The 22,712-nt window shown below is 30.0% G+C and overlaps 1 protein-coding gene across 1 annotated transcript in view; it reads left to right on the top strand.

The window, feature by feature from the left end:
- Positions 1-10,633, top strand: part of LOC143240474 (intermembrane lipid transfer protein VPS13A-like) — a 289,867-nt gene extending 279,234 nt beyond the window's left edge. Inside the window, 6 exon segments of the mRNA XM_076482942.1 lie at positions 190-313; positions 3,524-3,647; positions 3,902-3,968; positions 4,582-4,730; positions 6,454-6,580; positions 6,736-10,633. Of these exon segments, the coding sequence (XP_076339057.1) occupies positions 190-313; positions 3,524-3,647; positions 3,902-3,968; positions 4,582-4,730; positions 6,454-6,580; positions 6,736-6,876 (732 nt within the window). The 3' untranslated portion in view covers positions 6,877-10,633.
- Positions 10,634-22,712: the final 12,079 nt, after the last annotated feature.

Raw genomic sequence — 22,712 nt, 5'->3', positions numbered from 1 at the left:
TTATCAATGAGATTTGGGACATTGCTGTAGAGATGTTTATGTTAATTTTTACTAACTTATCAAAGAGTAGGAAATACAGTTAGTTTTCTGCAGCTACTAAAATATACAAACAAATATGTGGGTGGAACAATGGGTGATAGGCCTGCAGTTAGACAATTAGAGTAAATCTGCTTAACTTTGCTTTATTAGAAACGACAGCAGCATATACATCAAGGATCAAGTTCCTTGCCAAACACACTTGCTGTGGCAGCAAAAGGATTTGTCATGGGTGTGGCACTAGGATTGTCAGGAGTTGTTGTGAAACCTGTGACTGGTAAGTGGTAAATGGTTCGTTCAAAGTGAACAATTTTCTATAATTGTTTAGTATTTTCCCTTTTCCATAATACTAATTTTATCATAAGTATTGAAAGGCAATTTTCAGTAAACCTGATATTTTAAGTTTCAAAATGTGCTTGTGTTGTATCACAGTTTTTATTCCATCTCATTGTAAAAGATTGAATATAATAGGAATTGATTTCTGTTTCAATAAATCATATGTATTGTATAAAATGTGAAAGACTTACTGTTTGAAAAATAAAATAAATTAATTGCATTTAGATATATATTTTTGAGATGTGCTTTTCACACGTAAAACTGCAACCATTGGGTAAGTTACGAAATTTCAGTTGTAAGACACTTGAAAGGGAATCTCTTGCTTAATAGTAAATCAAACAATAAAGAAGAAGTATCATACAAGTGCAGAACAAAAAGTATAAAACATGTTTTAACTGGTGTTGAGGTTTTATTTTGGCATTTGCTAAGTTCCTAAGATGGTCATCTTCATGTGTCCTAGATTAACAACTCTGACATATAAAATGCAATACTTTTTTTTTTTAATTTTGTAAGATCAGAGTCATTGTGTGCAGTATTCAACAATCTTATGTTACCATTGTTAAAATATATTTTCAACATTTTACATTTAGAGGAATTAAAATTCCTACTTATATAAAGATCAGCATGGCTCAATGGCTTCATGCTTTGGGCTCATGCTGTTATGCCTTTGGACAATACATTACCCTACTTGTTCCTGTCTACCTAGCTATATGATAGGTACCAGCTGTTAACTTGAGACTAACCTACAATTGACTGGTCTTCCATCTTAGGGGTACAAGTCACCATTATCATCCTCTTGTGTCACTTTAAACCAGAGTTTGAAAGCACTAGCCTTTTATGTACCTTGCAAAGGCATGACAATACTTACAAATCTAGTTTTAACTTAATTTTGTGTTTAATTATAAACTGAATATCTTGATGTTTCATCCCAAAGGAGCAGGCCATCTTCAGGCAATGTATGGTTAACAATAATTGTAAACTTAGTGTAATAGTTATTATTGACAGTGCATGTGTCAAATTATAAGTATTTAATATAGATGGTAATGAATTATTTACATGAAAACGTAAAAAATTAAAGCATATATAAGTAAAAATATAGTGTAAACTTACATAATTAATAAAGAAACAGTTCTGCAAAAATATTTGTCAAAGAAGATTTAAAACTTTTGATCATTATGGCTTTTACAAATTTTACTGTATTCTTATCAGTTTCAATTCATAAACTCTTAATGTTGTTTCCAGGTATAGAGTATTTGGTTTTTTTTAATAAATGTTCAAAAATGCTATTATCCTTGAGTTCATTTCTCCTCCAGTTGTTGCAAGTGTTGCATTTTATTTCATGTATTCCTTTGATTTGGTTTCTTCTTGTTTTTGGTAATTTCTTCAAACATAGTTTATTGTGTTTATTCCTTGATTTGGTATGATTAATATGTTGATGTTAATTTTGTATTTTGATGAGCCATCTTTATACCCAACAGGAATGTTATTGAAATGTTCGATACAAATTTTAGAAACTTCCACATTACTCCTCAACTTTGGTATGGCCTGCATGCCAAATAGAAAAATAATAATATATAAGTTTGTAATATCTCTGTAATATGTAACCTATACAAAAGAGTAAGGTAAGGCTGATTACATCTTCTTTGCAAGAATATCAGTAGAATATAGAACATCTGCATGAATATTTTTGAAAATTCACCTGGACATATATGAATAAAGATACTTTATCCTTCTAGCTATGGAAGTGGTTATACTAACAATTTTACTATACCAGTTATTCATGAACATAGTGTAATTTATTCTTGATGAGATTTTGTACTATTAACATTGTACATAATAGTCTAGAATATGAAATTTTGTTGTTTATTTAAACCTGAATTTTATTTAAGTTTTTATTAATTTGTGATATATTCTTTTTTTAAGTATTCATTCAAAACTTCTGAAGAGATAAACTGAATAAATATAAGTGTTTCAATAAAAAAGTCCATGATAAATATTTTCTTCCAACACTCACTTGGTAAAGTTATTGAAATACAATTACCTACTGGCTTTTGTATTTCAGTAACTTTACAAAATGAATTGGAAGAAAATATTTACTATGAACTTTTTGATGTGATGAAATATGTTTCATCAAGAATCAGAAATTTCAAGTACAAAAATATAAACTATAAATATTCAGAAACATTTTAAATTGTTAAAAACTAAAATGAAAATACTTTAGCAGTTGATGCTAACTTTCATCTTGTTATGTAAGGGAAGAAAGAACCACTCAACTTTAATATGCACCTTTCTAAAGTCCCGCGATGGCACAGCAGTATGTCTCTGGATTTACAACATTAGAAAAATTAGTGTTGATACCCGTGGTGGGCAAAGCACAGATTGTGCTTAATTACAAAGACTTTCCTAAATTTTATGGCATTTTCATTAGAAACCAATTTTTCCTAGAAAAATAGATAAACCACAGAATAACAGATTCTACAATATGTTTATTGCAATGTGATTCTGAGTTTGTTCTCTTTGACTTAGATTTAGAGAGACACTGTTTGCCATGTAAAGCACACATTGAAAATACATCTGTTTTAACTCAAAACCAAATGTCAAATAAATGCACAGGATTAAGTACAGTGCCTTTACTCGATAGTTCTCTCTCAAACTCTCATAAGAATTAATTAAGAGGTTTATTAAGAACAAGTTAATATTAGTTTAAACTTTTAAAGTATTTAAAATTAGAAGAAAAAAATTAAACTTCATTCATCAAGCATGGTGCTTAAGCTTGATAGAGGAAGGACAATTAAGAGATTATTGTGTTGCATACCAAACTCTGTAATGCTATATTCTGAGGACACATCCTCCCCTGTGTCACTGTTGATCAATCTTATTGAAGCGAAAGAGGTTATAACCTTAAAGCATCACTTTACTTACCGTTACAGAGCATGCTGTCAATGTTGTTGCACATCCATGCAGCATTACAATCGTACCACCCATAATGAGACAGGCTTTTCTCAAATTTTCACTTGTCATTTATAAAATTTTTCAACATTTTATTTTTCTGGGCCAATTTTTTATATATAAAAAATTAGGAACATGTAATCTCATTCTGTGAAAATCTTTATAGTTGTTTTTATAAATAACCAATAATTTTTCTCTTTAGGTGCTCACCAGGAAGGAGTTGAAGGATTTTTTAAGGGAATAGGGAAAGGACTGATGGGACTAATTACAAAACCTGCTGGTGGAGTGGTTGATATGGTCAGCATGGCCTTTGATGGAATACGAAGGTAAGAAACACCACAACAGAATATTTTTAGACAGGATTCTAAGCTATGTGAATAGGTTCTTATCTCTGTTTGTTTTTTTTGTAAAATCAAGTATTTTTTAATACTTTTTATTAATAATTTATTTAATATTCAGATTTGTTTTATATAACTTTTGAAAAATGTTAGAAATTTTAATATGTTTATTTTAGATATTTTACAAAAAATGATAATTATATGTTAACAAATCCATGATTGTTTTTGTCTTACTTTTTAAGAGCTGCAGAGTTTGGTGAAGATGTTGTTGTTAGCCTACGATTACCACGTTTCATCAATCCTTCTCAGGTGAGTACTGAAATTAACTCACTGACTACACTTCTGTTTTTAACATAATAGCAAATAACTCAAACTAAATTATGTTCAATACCTTTGGCTTCTCCCTTACAGTTTAACAAAATTATTTTTTCAGTTTAACATATTAATATGTTGAAAACTTCTCAACACTTTGACCCATTCAGCACTTTATTATTGTTTGTATATTGGTATATACCCTTTGTTGGTAAAAGGGTAGTCCAAGAATTGGCAGTGGGTGGTGATGACTAGCTGCCTTCCCTCCAGTCATACACTACTAAATTAGGAACAGCTAGTGCAGGTAGCCCTTGTATAGCTTTGTGCAAAATTGTAAAACTCACAAACAAATAATGTATATTTGTTGATTGTATGTGTGAAGCCATAATTCCTGTTGTTTTATTTTTCAAAATAAAACACTTAATTAGTAAATGTTCTAATGTTTGTAATTTTCCTTAGTTTAAATGTTTCACTACTTTATTTTCCTCTTTATGCTATTATATTCTGGTAGTAAAGTGCTATTCATTTTATATCTCTAGATTTATACCATACATTTATGTATATGTAATTAATTTATTTTTTTAATCAGTCTGTAATTAATTCAATATAGGGTCTGAAGCCATACTCTCCTTACATAGCTACAGGTTACAAGCTGCTACTTCAAATCAGCAAAGGACATTATGCAGACAGTGATAGATACTGGGCTCATGCTGCACTAAGCAAGGAAGAGAGATCAGATGTGGCATTGATCACTGATCAGTATGTAGTTTCAATAAAAATAAAGAAAAATATCATAAAAATTTAAATAACAAACCTTGAGCGTGTTGTCTTTTTAAAATTAGAAAATCAACTTGCTTAAATATTTAACTTGAATAATATTGAGTTCAAAGTATACCAGTTGCAAGATAACATATACAACCAGAAGATGCTAAAAGTCTACCCTGTTAGTTGTACAAGTCTTTCTTTTTCATTTTGGGTAGTTTCAGTAGATAACAAAGAAGTATTTTAGGATTTAAAAGTTGCTAATATTAGTCCTATTGTTAAGGAAAGATAAGAATTCTGGAAATATCAAGCTAGTTAGTCTTACACTTATAACGGAAAAAAAAAGTCTAATAGAAGAAGCTTTACAAATCATCTAACAAATGTGTTTTTTTAACAATATGACTTGGTATGCTATTGTTGGAAAGGGTGTAGAGTTGGTGAAATAAGGTTTAGCAAAAAAGTTTTTGATAAATTGCGACACAGACATTTAGCTAAGAAAATCACATCCCTCAATTTTGAAAAGATTAGTCATTTGAAGTGTAGGATGGCTGGGTGAGAGAAACCAAAGAGCTGTGATTAAAGGAATTTAATCAAATTAGACCTTTGTTACTAATGTTGTGCTTCAGGGATCAATGGTTAAGCCTATATTTTATCTTTTTACACTGATAATATTGCGGTAGGCTCAACACACGACCAGTCAATTTAACCTACTATGTGATCTCTCTATACTCATTTAAAGTATTTATAGATTTAATACTAACTTTCAAAATAGAATGTGTATCTTCACAAAATTTGGCAGTCTTTCAAGTAGCATTACAAGTCTTTTAAATACAAAAAATAAAATGACATGTTTTGATTAGGATATTAATAAATATGTTTAAAGTTGCTTTTTTATTTTCCAGGCTGCTATTGTAATGGCGAGGTGTGTTATTTATTAATGAAGTTTAGATTCTGCCTCAGTATAAATAAAATTTAGTTACTGTGGGTATAAATCCTTCTTTGACTGTAGTATTTTTAGCTATTCTTTTTATTCTACATTCTGTTTGAAGAAAATGAATTGTATTTATGCTAATTAATATTTTTTGGTAAACTTCAAACAAAAATATTCAAATCAAGCAAAATCAGTAAAATATTCAAATCAGTAAAATCTCTATTAAGCTTTACTGTTTCTTTAAAATTGAAACATTAATTGAAATTATTTAGTTTTCTTAGACTGATTGATTAATTTTTATCTTATATACAGTAAAGAAAATAAGTTCACTTTACTTACTTAACTTTTGATTAGAACAAACTATGTCCTTAAAGTGAAACTGAAAATTAACCTGGCAGTCACTACAGTCAATTAAACACACTTTTCTTATGTTTCTACTGATAAAAATTAAAATGTATTGTTTCATCAGTTGGTTACCTATGCTGTTAATGATATTTTTTACCATATTCTCAATAATATATAATGAGGTTCAGCCATTGCAGGATATTTAAATTAGTCCTAAATACATATATCAAACTAAAAAAATATAATTCTGAAACTGAATGCATAGAGTAGCATTGATAATTGTCTTTTGATTAAAAGTAAGAAACATCTTTCATTAATTTTCATTTTCTAACCTGATCAGAAGCTCTCTGTTTCAGCGAGGGTTTCTAGAAAAGTAGTATTCTCAGTTGAGTAGGAGAGTATCGAGTAAAACTCATGTAGAATTTTTCTCTATCTTTCTTTCAGCCATGTCTTTCTTTTGGAGAAGTGTCGATTCTGGGGTGGATGGGATGTTGAATGGGTTGTGAACTTGGACAACATTTTGAGTGTTCCGGTCGTTCAGGGTAATCATCTTGTCATTAAAGTCAGACAGGTATGGTATAATTGAGACTACACTTATTGGTGAATAATTGTAAGCAGTATATAAAACTTATAAATTAATCACAGTTTAGGTCAGTTGAAGTTTCCTTTTTGAATAATATTTTTTCTTATTTTAGAAAAATAAGTAAATGACTAAATATCTTTCAGGATGAGAACTTGCTCAACTTCAGTGGAGATGAACGCTACATTAAGAGCAATGACCCACAAGTTCTACAGTGGCTCAAAGAAAAGATTGAGAAGGTGCTACTTGTCAACATGGAAGACAGGCCCTGCCCAACATTGGTCTAAAAACAAATCATTGGACAGATTGTTGTAACATGTTTGTGTTATGTGTTTATTACAAGTCCTTCTTACTTAGCTTCCAAAGAATGAAGAGTTCTTAACTAGGTTTTTGTTGTATATAATAATTATTATATTAAATTTATTTCATCACTAGGGTTTGTAGCCTTATAGTGGCACTTGGCACATCATCTCAATGGTATCTGTAAAGCTGATGCAGTTCCTGCCTCTTGTAGATGCAAAAACACACAACCATACACACACATATGTATTGAAGAGTAATAAATATTGTTTTGTTCTTGCAACAAGTTCCACAAGTCTTATAGATTTTTTTTAAAAAATGCAACTATATGAACTCTTCTTATAACAGAAGCTTAATGTTTTGTTTAGCTGTTTCTAACAACAGTATGTATCAAACATATACTTTGTTTATATATATATACATATATATAGGAAAATGTTGTATTTATTGTTTGGAGATCTAAAAGTAAAATGTTTTTGACATTTTTCAGTATAGTACACGTTATTGTAAAAAATGCATATTTACCTACCCAGAAAATACCCATATAAGTAATGTATACTAAAGATTAAATGTATTTAAAGTGTAGGTAATCTGTTCTACAGTACATAGAGCCTCATTAAATCTGTATAACTGTATATTTATATAGATATAATATATTTATATTAAACTTAAAAACATTATATAAGTAATATATACTAAAATATTTTAAAAAATCAAATAATAGGCATGGCACAACCTTGTTGTTAGGGCACTCAACTCACAACCTACAGGTCATAGGTTCAAATCCCATCACCAAACATATTTGCCTTTTCAACCGTAGAAGGGCTATAATGTAATGGTCAATCTCATTATGTGATTAGAGTAGCTTAAGAATTGATGGTGTGTGGTTTTGAATAGCTGCTTTCCATCTAGTCAATCACTTCTAAATTATGAATGGCTAGAACAGGTAGCTCAATACTATATTTATACAAAATTCAAAACAAATTAAACATTAACATGTGCTATGTTTATTGAAATACTTGCTAGTAATTATAGTTAACACTAAAAAGAAACATGTCAGTTATTCAGTGTGAGTTAAAATGAATGTCCCAGTATGTTTAATGAGTATGTAGAAAGATCATTTTCTATAAGTATATCAAATCATTGGAAGCTTTGTTTGTCTGGGTTAAACATACCTTTCTACTATTGCTAAGTAAGTTACACAGATTAACACAAATCTTATACCCAGTAAATTGGTTAATATACAATACACCAAAACAATAAAAGGCAAGTAATGTATGTTAAGTTACTTAAAGGTCAGGGAATATAAATAACACTATGTTATTGTACAAACAAGATGGTCTTTTTGGATTAAACCTGGTAATGTATTCTGATTCATAGCATATTAAAATATATTGAGAGCAGCAATGTAATAGGTCAATCAGTACTGATGATAATGTATCACCACACAGGTTGTCCTTTCAGTATAAGTTATTATATATAAATATAAAGATACTTATTACACAATATCCCAGCTTTGGATGTCTTTATGTATAACTATGTTTACACAATTGCAATTCTATCAGCATAGATGTATTAATGTATTAGCATACTGTTAAATAATAGCATGCTAATACGTAGGTTGGCCTTTCAGTATAAGTAACAATATACAAATGTACAGATAGTTACCACACAATAACCAAACTCTGTATGATTTATGGGTAACAGTTTACTAATACACAGGTTGAGCTGTCTGTATGAGTAAAAATTAACATTTTTTGTTTGGATATGTTGATTCATATGGGAAATGCTGCATTAACTTTAGAGTTTGTGAGGATTGGAAATAATCAATTACAGATTTCTTACAACTGATAATAGATAAAATCACAAGCGTTTGAATAAGACTAACATAAAAGTAGAGCAGTCAGTAAATCATTTAACACTCCTACGAAAAGTGGGGCCTAATAGGCCCCAGAGCAACTTGAAAGGTTATTAATATTAGGCTAATAATTTTGTATTTAAATGAAATTGCCATTTCATTTGATTTCATTTCATTGACACAATACTGATTTCATTTCATTAATTGAAATGGCAATTTCATTTAAATACAAAATTATTAGCGTAATATTAATAACCTTTCAAGTTGCTCTGGGGCCTATTAAGCCTCACTTTTCGTAGGAGTGTTAATACATGAGTATGATTTGCCAATATGAATAACTATAAATTACTGTATTGGTACAGTGCCCTCTCAAATATACTGAAGTGAAATTGTAGAAACATTTTATTATATATGAGTGAAATAAAATTATTTTGTTTTTATTTTATAATGCTGTTCTGTATAACAGTATTTTGAAACATATTTTCACATTTGCACTTAAAAGCCTGTAGTATACTAAGATTTTGCAAATATTAATACAAAAAATTCCACTTGTTCCTATAAATTGAAAGTAATAAAGAAGTAAAAGAAACAAAGTAATGCCTAGAAAAAATTAATTTTTTCTGAATGAAAAGTTGAATGCTATAATTTTTGGGTACAGTATAATAGATAAAATCATTAGATCTTAGAATTTCATTTTGATATAATTCTGTATCTTACTTTGCTTTTCTTTGTATAATTACTTATTTCGTTCAAGTTTAGTTATGTGTTTTGTTTGTAGTGCATGTGTGTGTGTATCTTTGTGTGGTTCTGTTTTGGTTTACATTGATGTTTTTATAATTGTATTACTTTCAGTTGTTTCTTTGGATTATAGGATATTTATTTGTATTTCTGTACTTTATATGTATAGTTTCTCTCGATTTTTGTTTGTTAAAATTATATCTTGTTTTGTATATTTTATCTGTTTGTGCAACTTGAAATCCCTAATGAAGTAATTATTAACTATACAGGAAAAACATTTTTATTATCAAATGTAAGCCTACAAGTATATTTTTGTTTCTTTATATCTTTGTTTAGTCATTTCTTTTTTCTGTCTTTGTGCAGTTACGTTTCTTTAAATTTCTTTTTTGTATCTAAATAATTGCAAAACCAAAACATTTTACATGAACAAGTTTCGTAATATGATAGATTAATGCAAAATTATTTTCTAATTATTTCTTTTAATCTTTTTCATCATTTACCAATATTTCACATTTATTGCTTTAGATTTGGATTTTTTAGAAAAATTAACTAATTATAACGTGAAGATAAGTAGAAATTTAAATTGTCATTTGGTTGTTCCTTTCTGTTATCCAATTTTTTATTGTCCCATCTTTAGGAACATTTAAATTGTAAGAGTGCTTTCTTCTGCAAGTGTGTATATTTTCTTATGTCATGTGACACTGATGATGAAGAAGTAGAGGTTCTTCAGTTCGGGTTAAAAGTACTGTTTTGATTTGATATTGAGATATTGAATAGATTATAAAGTAATTATACATTCCCATAAATATTGTTATGTGTATCACCTATTTGTAATTTATGAAACTATTTTTAATTAGCTAGAATGTTATATTCCAATTAATTTACACTCAGTATTATTATTTATTGGTTATATGTTATTCATAATACAAGCACACTTTTTGTTTTAAAAAATTGCTATATAAATTTAAGAAAATATAGTAAAATGATGAAAGAATACATTAATAAAAAATTTACGTGGCTACTGACAATACTGAGACAAACTGTAGATGCTTTAATTCTTTAGTAATAAATAATTTGTTTAATTGAGTAGATTACTTTTAAAGTAATGGGATATAAACATACATCTTACAAGCATCTACAGTTTGTCTCAGTATATTAGTCAAACTCTGTAAGAACTTATTGTATATTTTGTGGGATATTTCAGTTGAATTAGAATTATTTCCATTATTTGATATGTAGTACAAACAGCTGCATATTGTAAAAAATTAAATAAAATAGGAAGTTATCAAAAAAATTTGTTCACTTATAATCCAGATTTTTCATTAAGGACAACTTAGTAGGAATTAAAATTTTGTGAAAATTAAGCATTTTTATGATTTATGAGAATCCTGCATATAATTATTTCGAAAAAACATTGTAGAAGTATGATTAATAGTAATACCTTCTTTCCATAAATCACCCACTGTTAAGTTAATTTGTTTTGAATTTAATGTAAAAAATTTTTGAGGCTATTTATTTTCAGAATATAAAGTGATTAATGAAACAGAATTAGATAATTTTCTGTTTAGAATTATTCATTAGAAGAAAAGGTTTATAAAATTTCAAACTGTCAAATTACATGTTAGTGTGTATGTGTTTAATGTGTATACATAATTTTGTTTCACTGGTATATCTAACATAATGTATATAAGTGAATTATAGAATAATAATTTTGCTTATTTCTGGCTTTAAAATGATTTGTTAAGAAAATCTATAAGGTCAATTAAATGATAATAAGCACAGAAGTAAATCTTTTTAACTTACCTCAATTCAACATGTAGGTTCACCTAATGTAATATGCAGCAAGGCAAAGTAAATTTTCACAGGATTATCTGTATAATGCTAGTCATTATGAAATTAAAGTTTAAGCACATGGATATTATTTATGTGCATTTTGTTTTGCTATTACCATATACTGGTAAGTTCCAACAAACCAGTTTGCCAGTATATGAACTTTCTGGTATATTTTGTTCAAATAATTTTGGGTATCATTTCAAATAAACTGAATTACTATTATTTGAAGAATTATTTTTATAACATATATAACCTGTTCTTTTAACTTATCATATCAAATTTTTTTTATTATTAACTTTCATCAGATGTAGTTTATAAAGCTAGCTTGAGAACAGAGTCTAATTTTGGAACTTGATAGCAATTCTGATGGATTTTAAACATTTACCTTTATTAATAGTTTCAAAAGTACACTTTAAAGAAGAAATTGTTTCTTTTATATACTTAACTTCAAAAAGAAGTTTGAATCATTAAAACCTTAATGACAGAAGTCAAACAAAATTTACATGTGTGATCTGGAAACACTGGTTCCAGCTTACTTGAGGCAAATAGTGCTCAGTAGAACAGACTTACTGCCCAACATGATTTGCGAATATAAAAAGTTTTTTGATAATGTTTCTCTTAGTTCCTAACCTTTTTTTTTTTATATATATATTTCTATTTTTCGATAATTTCTTTGTTCCATATACATTAAAAATGTTAAAAATTATTACAAAACCACTATAGCAAACTACATTGACATCAAATGTATACTGTCCCCCATAACATGTTCATCAGATTTTTGGTTTACACTTAACTCTTCCATTAAATGTATTTAGTGGTTCTAAAAAGTATTTACTTAGAGAGTAAGCAAAATAGTTAAGGTTAGATTTCTTACAAAACTTGGTAAAGAGAGAATATGTAATATGAAGTGTAAAGAAAAGTTTCATAAAGCAACTTAATCAATGTCATATATATATTGTACAGTTCAGGTGTTGCTAATCAACCTTTTTACTTGTATAACCAATTTGATAAAAACTCTTTATGACTAATCATGTTTGGAGACAGCATGAAGAGATAATGAAGAAAACTATTACAAATTTAACATTTTAACAGATGTACAATGTTTTGAGAAGGTCTTATACCTGATTATGACAAATTATTGTACATTTGTTTTTTTATTAAACTTGTAATAAAATATCTTTCATTATCCATTCAAACCATCTTCAAACTTTGTTGTATACCAGATGTTCTAATGGCAAACTGCTCTGTTGGAAGAACTTAATTTTGCTATATCCTATTACTATAAATGTTTGCAATTGATTATGGGTATCTTGTAATGAAATGGTGTAGGACAATCGATATGTCATGTTGTATTAGCCAATTTCATTTAGATTCTCAGTAAACCATATGATCATCTTGTGTTATACTTTGAAAATTAAACCTATGAAAAATACTTTGTGAACCAGTGTTTTCATTCTCCTATTAAAAGGTTAAAAATATTTGTGTGTGCAAGATTTAATTTTTTTTTCATGGATACTGCTGAAAACTACTAACTGGATATATCAAAATTTATGTGTTATGTTACATTAAAATTATAAACAGAATATACATCATAGTACCAATTGGCTTTAATATGACAAAACTACCATGATTAAATTTATTCCAAGTAAATCTTTGATGATAAAACTACTATTTACTTATGATTTAAATTACATAACTACTAAATGAATATAATATAATGAGCTTTTGAATGGGGTAAAATATATTTGAAATGAAACTACACATTACACATGAAATAAAATCAACTTAGCACATTCTGTCAATTTATTTATTTAATATAATAGGAAAACTACTGATTAGACAAGATGTGACAAAACTAATAACAGTAAGTTAAATTTGTTGTGATTATGATACATGATGTTGCTTGTTGTTTTTGTTTTAAAAAATAAATTTCAGTTAATTTTGATACATATTTTCATAAATTTCACTGTTTTAAATTTAATAAAGTCTAACCTAGTTTCACTTATGCATGATATATTATTTAAAATACTAAAACAATAGTTTGTTTGTTTTTTCTTCTAAACAAGCATTGTTTAACTGTTTGATGCAGTATTCAATAGTCATGCATAGCATGGAAGAATAAAATCTTAAACTGGTGGCAATATATGTGCTTACAAATGATATAAACACAAGTGTACTTGAGATATCCAGTGAGCATTAAACAACAAGCAATCAACCTCACTCATAAAATGATGATATTCTAGTCCTTGTAGATACTGATACTAGCCATCCTAACTGTGAAATAATCAGGTGGTTATCACCTAATATCCTGTAAATATCTCTTGAAGTTATATTAAGGGTTGCAATGTTGAAGGTCATATTGTTATAGATAAACTTTATAATAATAATAAAGTGGCAGTTGCACAATGTAGTTCATGTATCTCAGTAAACCATCACTTGATAATTTGAAAAGCAAGGAATGTTTCTTACTTTCAGTCGCTAATGTTGTAAAAAAATGACTCTACTAACTGCAGTACTTTCAATCAATCCTAGCTTTATCATTCAGGAGGTTGTCATCAATGTAATGGTCAACCATCAGAGCTTTCTTGTGATGCTTCTCCATGTACTTCCTGACTCATTTTGTACAGCCACATAAGTATTTACATCACGTAATTCACCATTACCTAGGTTAAGATAATCCAAAGCAGTGCTCTGATTATCCTTTGACTAATTTGTTTCATACTATGAACCTGGACTAGCCAGTGTAATTAAGAGGTTTATTAGCTATGTATGGCCTTAATTAACTCATCAATGTATTTCACACATTCACATGTACTACACAACTATTTAACTTATATGTGCAATTGTGCATATACCAATTTGATGCAGTACAAGATTAGAACCTGTCCGACCAGAGGTGAAATGTTTCTTTGCTGCTTAAACCATTAGTTATGACCAGCATCATCATTTTAAAGTTAATTCCTTACTTTGGTCAAATTAATTATCTGGTTCAACAAATAAGTTAGTATAATCACCCAACAAGTCAATGACCTTTCTCTGCTGTATTAAAATGAGGATGACTGCATAATTTTAAACTAGCATCCTCAAATGTGAAAATGGTTATGGTAGGGTGGATTTGTATTAGACACATATAAACTCTCGTTTCTGCAAATAAAAGCCCTTAAAAGTGGATTTATATGACGTGTGTGTACCTCTTAAACTATATAGTTAACATTCAAATGTGTAAGTGGTGGTAGTTCTAGGTTTAAATGACTGATAAATTACAAAGCTGAATCTGTGAGCAATAATTAAGGGTCTATTTATAGAAATGGGTAATTGGAAACAGTGACATACATGTAAAAGATCTTGCAGAATGAGTAAAGGAGATCATTTTAATTCAACTCCTTATGTATGCTTTGCACTTCTTAGTATAATGATATACAATGATAAAAGTTTATGATTATGATCTGTGGAAGTAGTCTAATACAAAATAATCTTTTATTAGCCTGCTATAGCTGGATTTACTATTAAAATGTAAAGGAGGTCACATTAATTTCTACACCTGTTTTTGCTAATATACAATGGTGGTATGCATTTTGGTGATGGGTTTCATATTTGTATTTTTGGAATTGGATAGTAAATAAAGCCAACAGCTGAAATGTTATAGAAGAAGGGCAGCAGAAGGGGAAAACCTTCTCTCAATTTGTTTGTTTTTTTGTCTTTCTATTCCAAGTACAATACAATCCGGTAAAAGAGAACACGTGTGAGAAATGGTAATCATCTTCGTCAAGGTGGGAAAACATGACAGAATATAACAGATTGCTAGGTTTTTGATATATGATTTTTCAGTAGTTATATTTTGAAAGTTTTTTGTTGTTTTATTTCCAATGTTTTTCAGTTGAAAAATAGACACTTAAAAAAGCATGGCTCTTAAACTTAGTTGGAAAAGTGCCTCTTCAGTCTCTTTATTTACTTTCATCTTTAAAAAAAGTGTGCATTAGCTTTATGTTTAACCAGGTTGAAGTGTGCATGTCATTTCTTTGTAAAATGTTCCATTTAAAACTTAATTAAATTTATTATCAATGTATGTTAATAAACTTGGAATGAAAACTTTTACAGTCATATAATGTATAATTTTTTATATATTTTAAGTTAGCTCCTTAATTTCAAAATGTTTAAAAATCTCGAATATAATTTTTCTGTATATTTCTCAACTTCATAATTTTCTAACTTCTATAATAGGCTGCCACAGTTTCAAACAAAGTACACTAGAATTTCATAATATATTTATGGCTTGCTTAGAAAGCCAGGTAAATTTACTTAAGGTTTGGAACATTCTATTCTATTTCAAAGCCATACGAATTCTTTGGATACCCATATTTCTAAGGCTTAGTTGAGAATGTCAGATATTTTTACTTGGGTGCAAACTACAGAACTAAGCAGAAGTATTACAAATCCTCGTATGCTTGCTTTTATTCATTGCTATCTATTTTAATAAACGTAACCAAAATATAACAATTATAAACGTCTCACCATAGCTTAATAAAATGTCTAATATTACAGTATTTTGGGTACTGCTATGAATCACGACACTAGATCATACGCCGTTTCTGTCACCACTGTGAGAAATGGTTAATAAGTTCATGCTATGATTTATTGCGTTTGAGGCAAGCATTGCTATTCCAGTGGATACATAGTATAGTATTAAACTAAAAGAAAATGATATTAAAAGAGGTTGAAAGTCGAGATTGTTAAGTAACTTGTAACTTATTAATACTTCAATAAATAAAATGGTATGTGTGTGTGTTGTTCTTTTAGCAGAGCCACATCGGGCTATCTGCTGAGTCCATCTAGGGGAATCGAACACCCTGATTTTAGCGTTGTAAATCCGTCGACTTACCACTGTACCAGTGGGGGACAAATAAAATGGTATTTATTTTGCTTTATGTTTTTCGCCGTTTCATTGAACATTAATAGTTTCTCTAACGTTATATTTGGGGTAAAGGAAATAGATATAATGCATTGATGTTTACCAAAAACTTGCTTTTAATGTAGAGATTATAAACTATGAAAACTATAAGGAAAAACAAATATTTTTACTTTTAATGTGAAAACAGTCATTCACTTATGCTTCTTCAGTAAAGGCTTTGAAAATTCACAAACAAATATTTAATAGAAATTATTCATTAAAAACTCAGATTTTTTTTTATAACAGACTTGTTATGATTACGAAATACTTGCTAAATTTCGTGAAGATACGTATAGACATTTTAAATTGTAGAACGTATAGTTTCTTTTAGGTCAACTGGCCAGAATGATGCTTAATACATAGCTCAATCAATCAGTAACCCAACAGCTCGTATATAAGCAGGATCTCTATCTTTTGCAGTTGTACTTTAACGGGTATACACCAAACACCATCTAGCACTGAGAAAACTAAACTAATAGTCTTTCTGCAGGGCAAGGTATGGGCAAGTTTACCCACATCAAAATCACGTGGTTTACCCTTTCTTCTGGGGAACTGTTAGGACAGAGACATTAAGTAATATCGGCTGCAGTACAAACATTATGGGTGGACGAACAGGAAAGGCCTGCCTGTTCAATAGAAGCCAGTGGTGTTGTGTTGTAGCACCAGGTTATATTAGCTGCTTATTTTCCCTCAATAAAGCTTGTGTGATATATATATATATATATATTTCAAGAGGCAGTCTAAGATAACAGTCAACTGAAACTGTTGCTACAGGTTTTGTCTGTCTTATGGCCCAATTGAAATCATGACTTTAAACTTATTGCCACAGACATTGTCTTGAGGTGAAAATATCTCATTGCCTCACCAAATTTATCTACAAGGATATTTTCACACCAAGACCTTCTTAACAGCCTTTAACTCGACGTGATGAATAATCTGGACTTCCAGCATGTCAAAAGATTGGCACAACTACAGCGCAACTGTGTTGCAGTCCAAGAGTTGATCCTTACTCAAATGTTCCGTTGTCTGTCTTATGGCCCAATTGAAATCATGACTTTAAACTTATTGCCACAGACATTGTCTTGAGGTGAAAATATCTCATTGCCTCACCAAATTTATCTACAAGGATATTTTCACACCAAGACCTTCTTAACAGCCTTTAACTCGACGTGATGAATAATCTGGACTTCCAGCATGTCAAAAGATTGGCACAACTACAGCGCAACTGTGTTGCAGTCCAAGAGTTGATCCTTACTCAAATGTTCCGTAGAATCAGAGACAACTATCCAAAGTAAGAGCCAAGAATTACAATACCTGTTTTGAGCCTAATCATTCCAGACAGAAACCTGGCTAAAATGATTTAGTTTAGAAAATAGTTCAGGTCCTCTTTAGTCATGCCCTTAAATATGGAAGAAGAAACCTATTTAGTCTCAGTCACAGGTATTTGTTATTTTAGCATAAACTTCTCACCTATGGACTCTCAACTAACATCAGACAGAGATGCCCTAAATGTTGAAAGTATGTTGGTGTGGGCATTTTCAGAGATCCCCTGTACACGAGCATCAGACTCAAATTGTTGGGTGAATGGCTAGTTACAGCAGGTAGCTCTCCATTCGATCTGCGAGATTCGAGTTTTCTCTGTGAAATAATCACTTTGGCAGAATATCTTTTTTAAGGGGAAACACGCAGCTACCCCATAGAGTAAAACAATTTATTCTGATGGGTATTGTTCACCAATAGTATTTCAATATCTTTCGTACTTAACATGGTAATATTAATCTTTAGAAGAGCAAATAAAGTAGCATTGTATATTGACTTCACTTGCCACCATGGGTCATCACATGGAAAATGATATTGGTTTTCATAGTATTTCATACGAAAGTATATCAAGCAAGTAACTGAAAATATCGCTTTTGGATTTCTGTGCGATCGGAATGTTGAACTGAGCACTGGGAAAACACTATATTTGTTCATTAAATGGATTACTAAAGCATGCAGGAAATAATGGTGTGCTTTAGATATCACAGCCTGTCGACGAGCTCTTCTGTTATTAAACTACGCTACGTTGCAATGCTATTCTCAAGATGCATGATCGGACGAAGTTATGTATACGATAACAACGTGGTGAGGCGCTAAACTCGTTTTGATATAACTCATTCAAACGCTTTAGAAGTTTGTCAAATTAAAGTTCTTAGATATTTATGAAGGATATTGGTTAATAAAATTTATAAATACAGGTGGCTTTACATTTAATAAGCAATATAGACAATCTGCTACTTGCTAGTTGTTCTGAATGAAATCTAAAACAACTACTTCTTATGAATGTAGATGATTTATTCTGTAGTTTTATTTGATGACGAAACTAAATAAATCAGAATCAAAATTCAGAGTATATCACAGTATTCATCTAACACGTGTAAAATTAGATATCCAACTACTTACTGTTCTTACAAGAGAGCCATTGGCAATAAACTCTTTAATTATAATTCTGGGAAGGTATTAAAATACATTGAAATCACACAAAACAAGTAATTGGTAAATCACTCAATGAAGGCTTTTATAAATGATGTAAAAAAGAAAAGTTAAAAGTAATCTTACTTAAACAATGAATAAACAGGATTAAGGAAATAATCCGTAAAAGCATAACATCACTTTAAAACTCATGTTATGAATAAGAAAGAAGTTATTGAATATTTACATAGTAGGTATGCTATCACTTCTGCCGATAAAGTAAAATAATTTGGTTTCCATTTGTAAACAATTATCTGCGATTATGTGACAACACTATGCACAATTTTAACAACAATCCTTTACATATATTTATTTCAAATACGTTTGATATAATGTTTACTATTCACAATTTATTAGATATAATAGAATTTGTTCAACATTACAATATTTTGTCGACAATGTTCATAAATTTCATTTCATTTTTAACATTCGCCCAATTTTTAAGAAATTCAACAGTGTTCTTACTACTAATTATTGGATCAATGATTTTACAGAAAATTAAACCTATGTAAAACTTTTATGTCTACACTATTTTAAGGTAATCATAACCTAATAATCTAAGGGTCGCGGGTTCGAATCCCGGTCGTACCAAACATGCTCGCCCATTCAGCCGTGGGGGCGTTATAATATAACGGTCAATCCCACTATCCATTGATAAAAGAATAGCCCAAGAGTTGGCGGTGGGTGGTGATGACTAGCTGCCATCCCTTTAGTCTTACAGTTCTAAATTAGGGATGGCTAGCGCAGAGAGCCTTCATGTAGCTTTGTGCGAAATTCAAAATAAACCAAACCAAACCGTTCTTCCGAGTTTATCAAAAACACTAATGGCGTAAAACTTACGTTGAATCAAATTGTGATCTTATGCCACCTATCCACCTTAAACATTTTCACGAATTGTACATAGTCATGTGCTTAATATGAGAACTTGACATCTTTAGAAAATCTTTAGTAACTAAAAAATCATTGGGATTTAATTTTCAAAGTTTTAATGAAAAGCGAAATACAGAAGTTCAGTGGAAATTGGTTAAATGAGAGATAACCACTGACTTCATTACAACAATTCTAGATGTACTAACGTGTGTGAACTAATAGATTTATAAGACGTGTGAAAATACTTATTGATACATTTCATTCAGTTTGTTTGTTTTGAATTTCACACAAAGCTACATAAGGGCTATCTGTTCTAGCCGTCTCTAATTTAGCAATGTAAGACAATGGAAGGCAGCTAGTCATCACCACCCACCGCCAGCTCTTGGGATACTCTTTACGAACGAATAGTGAGAGTAATATCATCGCATTATAACGCCCCCCATGGCTAAAAGGGCGAGTATATATGGTGTGATGGGGGTTCAAGCCCGCGACCGTCGGATTAGGAGTTGAGTGCCTTAACCACCTGGCCATTTCATTTAATCTTTCAAACTGCTGAAATATATTTCTACAATTATTTCATTAGTATAATCAAAGGTGAATTATATAAATAATAACATGAATTAACTTTGCGATTAAAAGTAATCTTGTTGTGTTATTAAATGCTTGTTTGTTGTTATTTTTTATTTAATGTATTAAACTGAATTTATTAAATATGCTTTTACTTTAATGCACGAACTGATGCTTTGTGCCAGCTTGCATTAAACTTAGCTTTGAACAAAATTATTTATCCTACTTGGAGTACATATATCTGTATCGGTTGGAATCTACTGGCACAATGTCTATCCACACAGAGTACTGTCCGTCTGGATGAAGTCCTGATATCTTCACTTTTAATGCCGGGAACAGCCGTCTATAATAAACAGTGAACTTCTACATAATTCAAAATTTAAACTCTTAAATCCTATTAGTTTTAAGGTCGGGAAAAAGAAGGTGTAGTAATATGATTATTAAATAAACACAATATGATCAAACAATTCATTGCTAGTTGAGTGAAACAACCGTACGAAGCAACTTTAAAGCTGACGCATTCCTTGAAAATGTGCGCTTCGGAAAAAAACTTTAAAATATCCTTTTACTGATAATTCTTTTCTTAATTTAATCAGTGTTAAGAGTAATTTTTAATTAAAATCAACATTAAACCTGAAAAGGTCTAGAAAAACTTGTACTCCCCAAAACAAAGCGATCTTAAAACTTATCATGTGTTAAAAAGTTCATTCTTTGATATAAAGCAGCTGAAAAAATTGATAAATTCATAATCTAAGACCTTCGTTTCCTAGCATTTAGCATTTGTAAGGCTTAATTAGCCAACGTCTAGAAAACCTAGTATCTCATTTTCAAATTCAGGAACTTTTGCCACATTTAAAAACGTGGAGGCTGTTGTACAGTTCATGTTTAATAATTCCATTGAAACCAAATGTTACAGTGAGGTAAAAGGTTAAAGAATGTTCGAAAACTCCATGTGTAAGATGTTCTATAAAACAGTTGCTGGAATAGTAGATATAAGACATTTGGTAAAGTTAGCTAAACAAAGCATGCGTAGCGATGGACCTTACTTCTTACAAACACCACAGACAACGATTTTAAATAACGTAGTTCATCACAAATGGATAGATATTGTAATATACCAACCGCCCTGCTTTTGTTATGATCATTTCATTGCCTAACAGATGAAACTTCTTCCACAGATCTTGCCTGCACAACTCCACAGTGATGTGGGTGTCAAGAGTTGACCCTACGGTTGTTAGAACGCCAGTTCCGTACTTTCTACAGGTGGAATCAGTAAAGGGGTTTTCAGGCTTAATACAAAACTGAGGAAATTGGCGAAAACCTATAATACAAATAAATTCATTGACTTACCAAACAAGTGAGTAATGTTAATAGTTTATAAGCGTTTATAAGTTTAAGATTTAGGGACGGCTAGCGCAGATAACCCTCGTATAGCTTTGCACGAAATTCAAAAACAAAATATTTATTATTACTAGTTTTCTTCAGGTGATCATGTTCAACATAGTAAATGATAATTTGACTTTTGAATATTATGGTATTAAATCTTACATTATTTTAGAAAAATGTTCTCTTTACTTCTGCTTACAAGATCTATCCCTCATCGTACTCAGTGTAATAAATGGTCGATTAATTATTTTGCTGTGTTTATGTATCATATGCTATTCAAAGAAAATATAATGCTTTGTTTCATTTTCTCAAATGCATCATTACTTTCTCACCAAGTCGTTTCATTTCAGATTATAATAAATTTGTTTTATGGTAGTAACGCGCACCATAAAATATTTATTGAAAATGTGTTTGTTTGTTTTTCTTCCCAAAGTATTTCTCCACTCCCAGTTACTCAACGGTATGCTTGCGGACTTACAAAGCTAATATCTGTGACTCAAGAATTATTAGTACAAGTAGCCCATAGGGTATCTTTGTGGTTAACAAGAAACAAGCAACAGAAACAAAGTTTCTCAGTACCATTCACTATAACCCTAGGAAGAAGGGATCCATTTTAAACGTGATAGAAGAGTTACGTGTTCTTGTATGCTCTTGTTGCAGCTAGTACGTCATTCGTAGGAAGTTCCTTTTAGCCATGTAGAGTAGACCAGTTGTTTCTTGTTTATCATAGCTGTAGACATTTTATTCTTTAGTTAAGTAATTTTATTTAATACATCGCCAGCTGATCATTAAAAACAAATTACCTTATTTTACAATAGTTTCATATTACACATTACTTAACGAAAATACTACGTTAAACCTTCTGTTCTGCTTATCATACATTACCAATGAAAATCCTTTGTTAAGCACCCTATCCTGCCCATTAAACTCCCCCAAAGTCATCTTGGTTCTTGAAATAAGTTTTTGTTTATTAAACTTCTAAGTAATTTATTTATTTAAAGATTATTTGCTTTTCTTCAGATCCACTTATTGCATCTTTTACAGGTTAAAAATTGATTTATTTTGTCCGGTTTTATAACCGCTGATCATAGATATAGATAGTCAGTTATCTT

Source organism: Tachypleus tridentatus, chromosome 13 (assembly GCF_004210375.1).
Source record: "Tachypleus tridentatus isolate NWPU-2018 chromosome 13, ASM421037v1, whole genome shotgun sequence".
NCBI lineage: Eukaryota > Metazoa > Arthropoda > Merostomata > Xiphosura > Limulidae > Tachypleus > Tachypleus tridentatus.
Note: the sequence above shows the minus strand (reverse complement) of the source record. Positions and strands in the feature narration are given on the sequence as shown.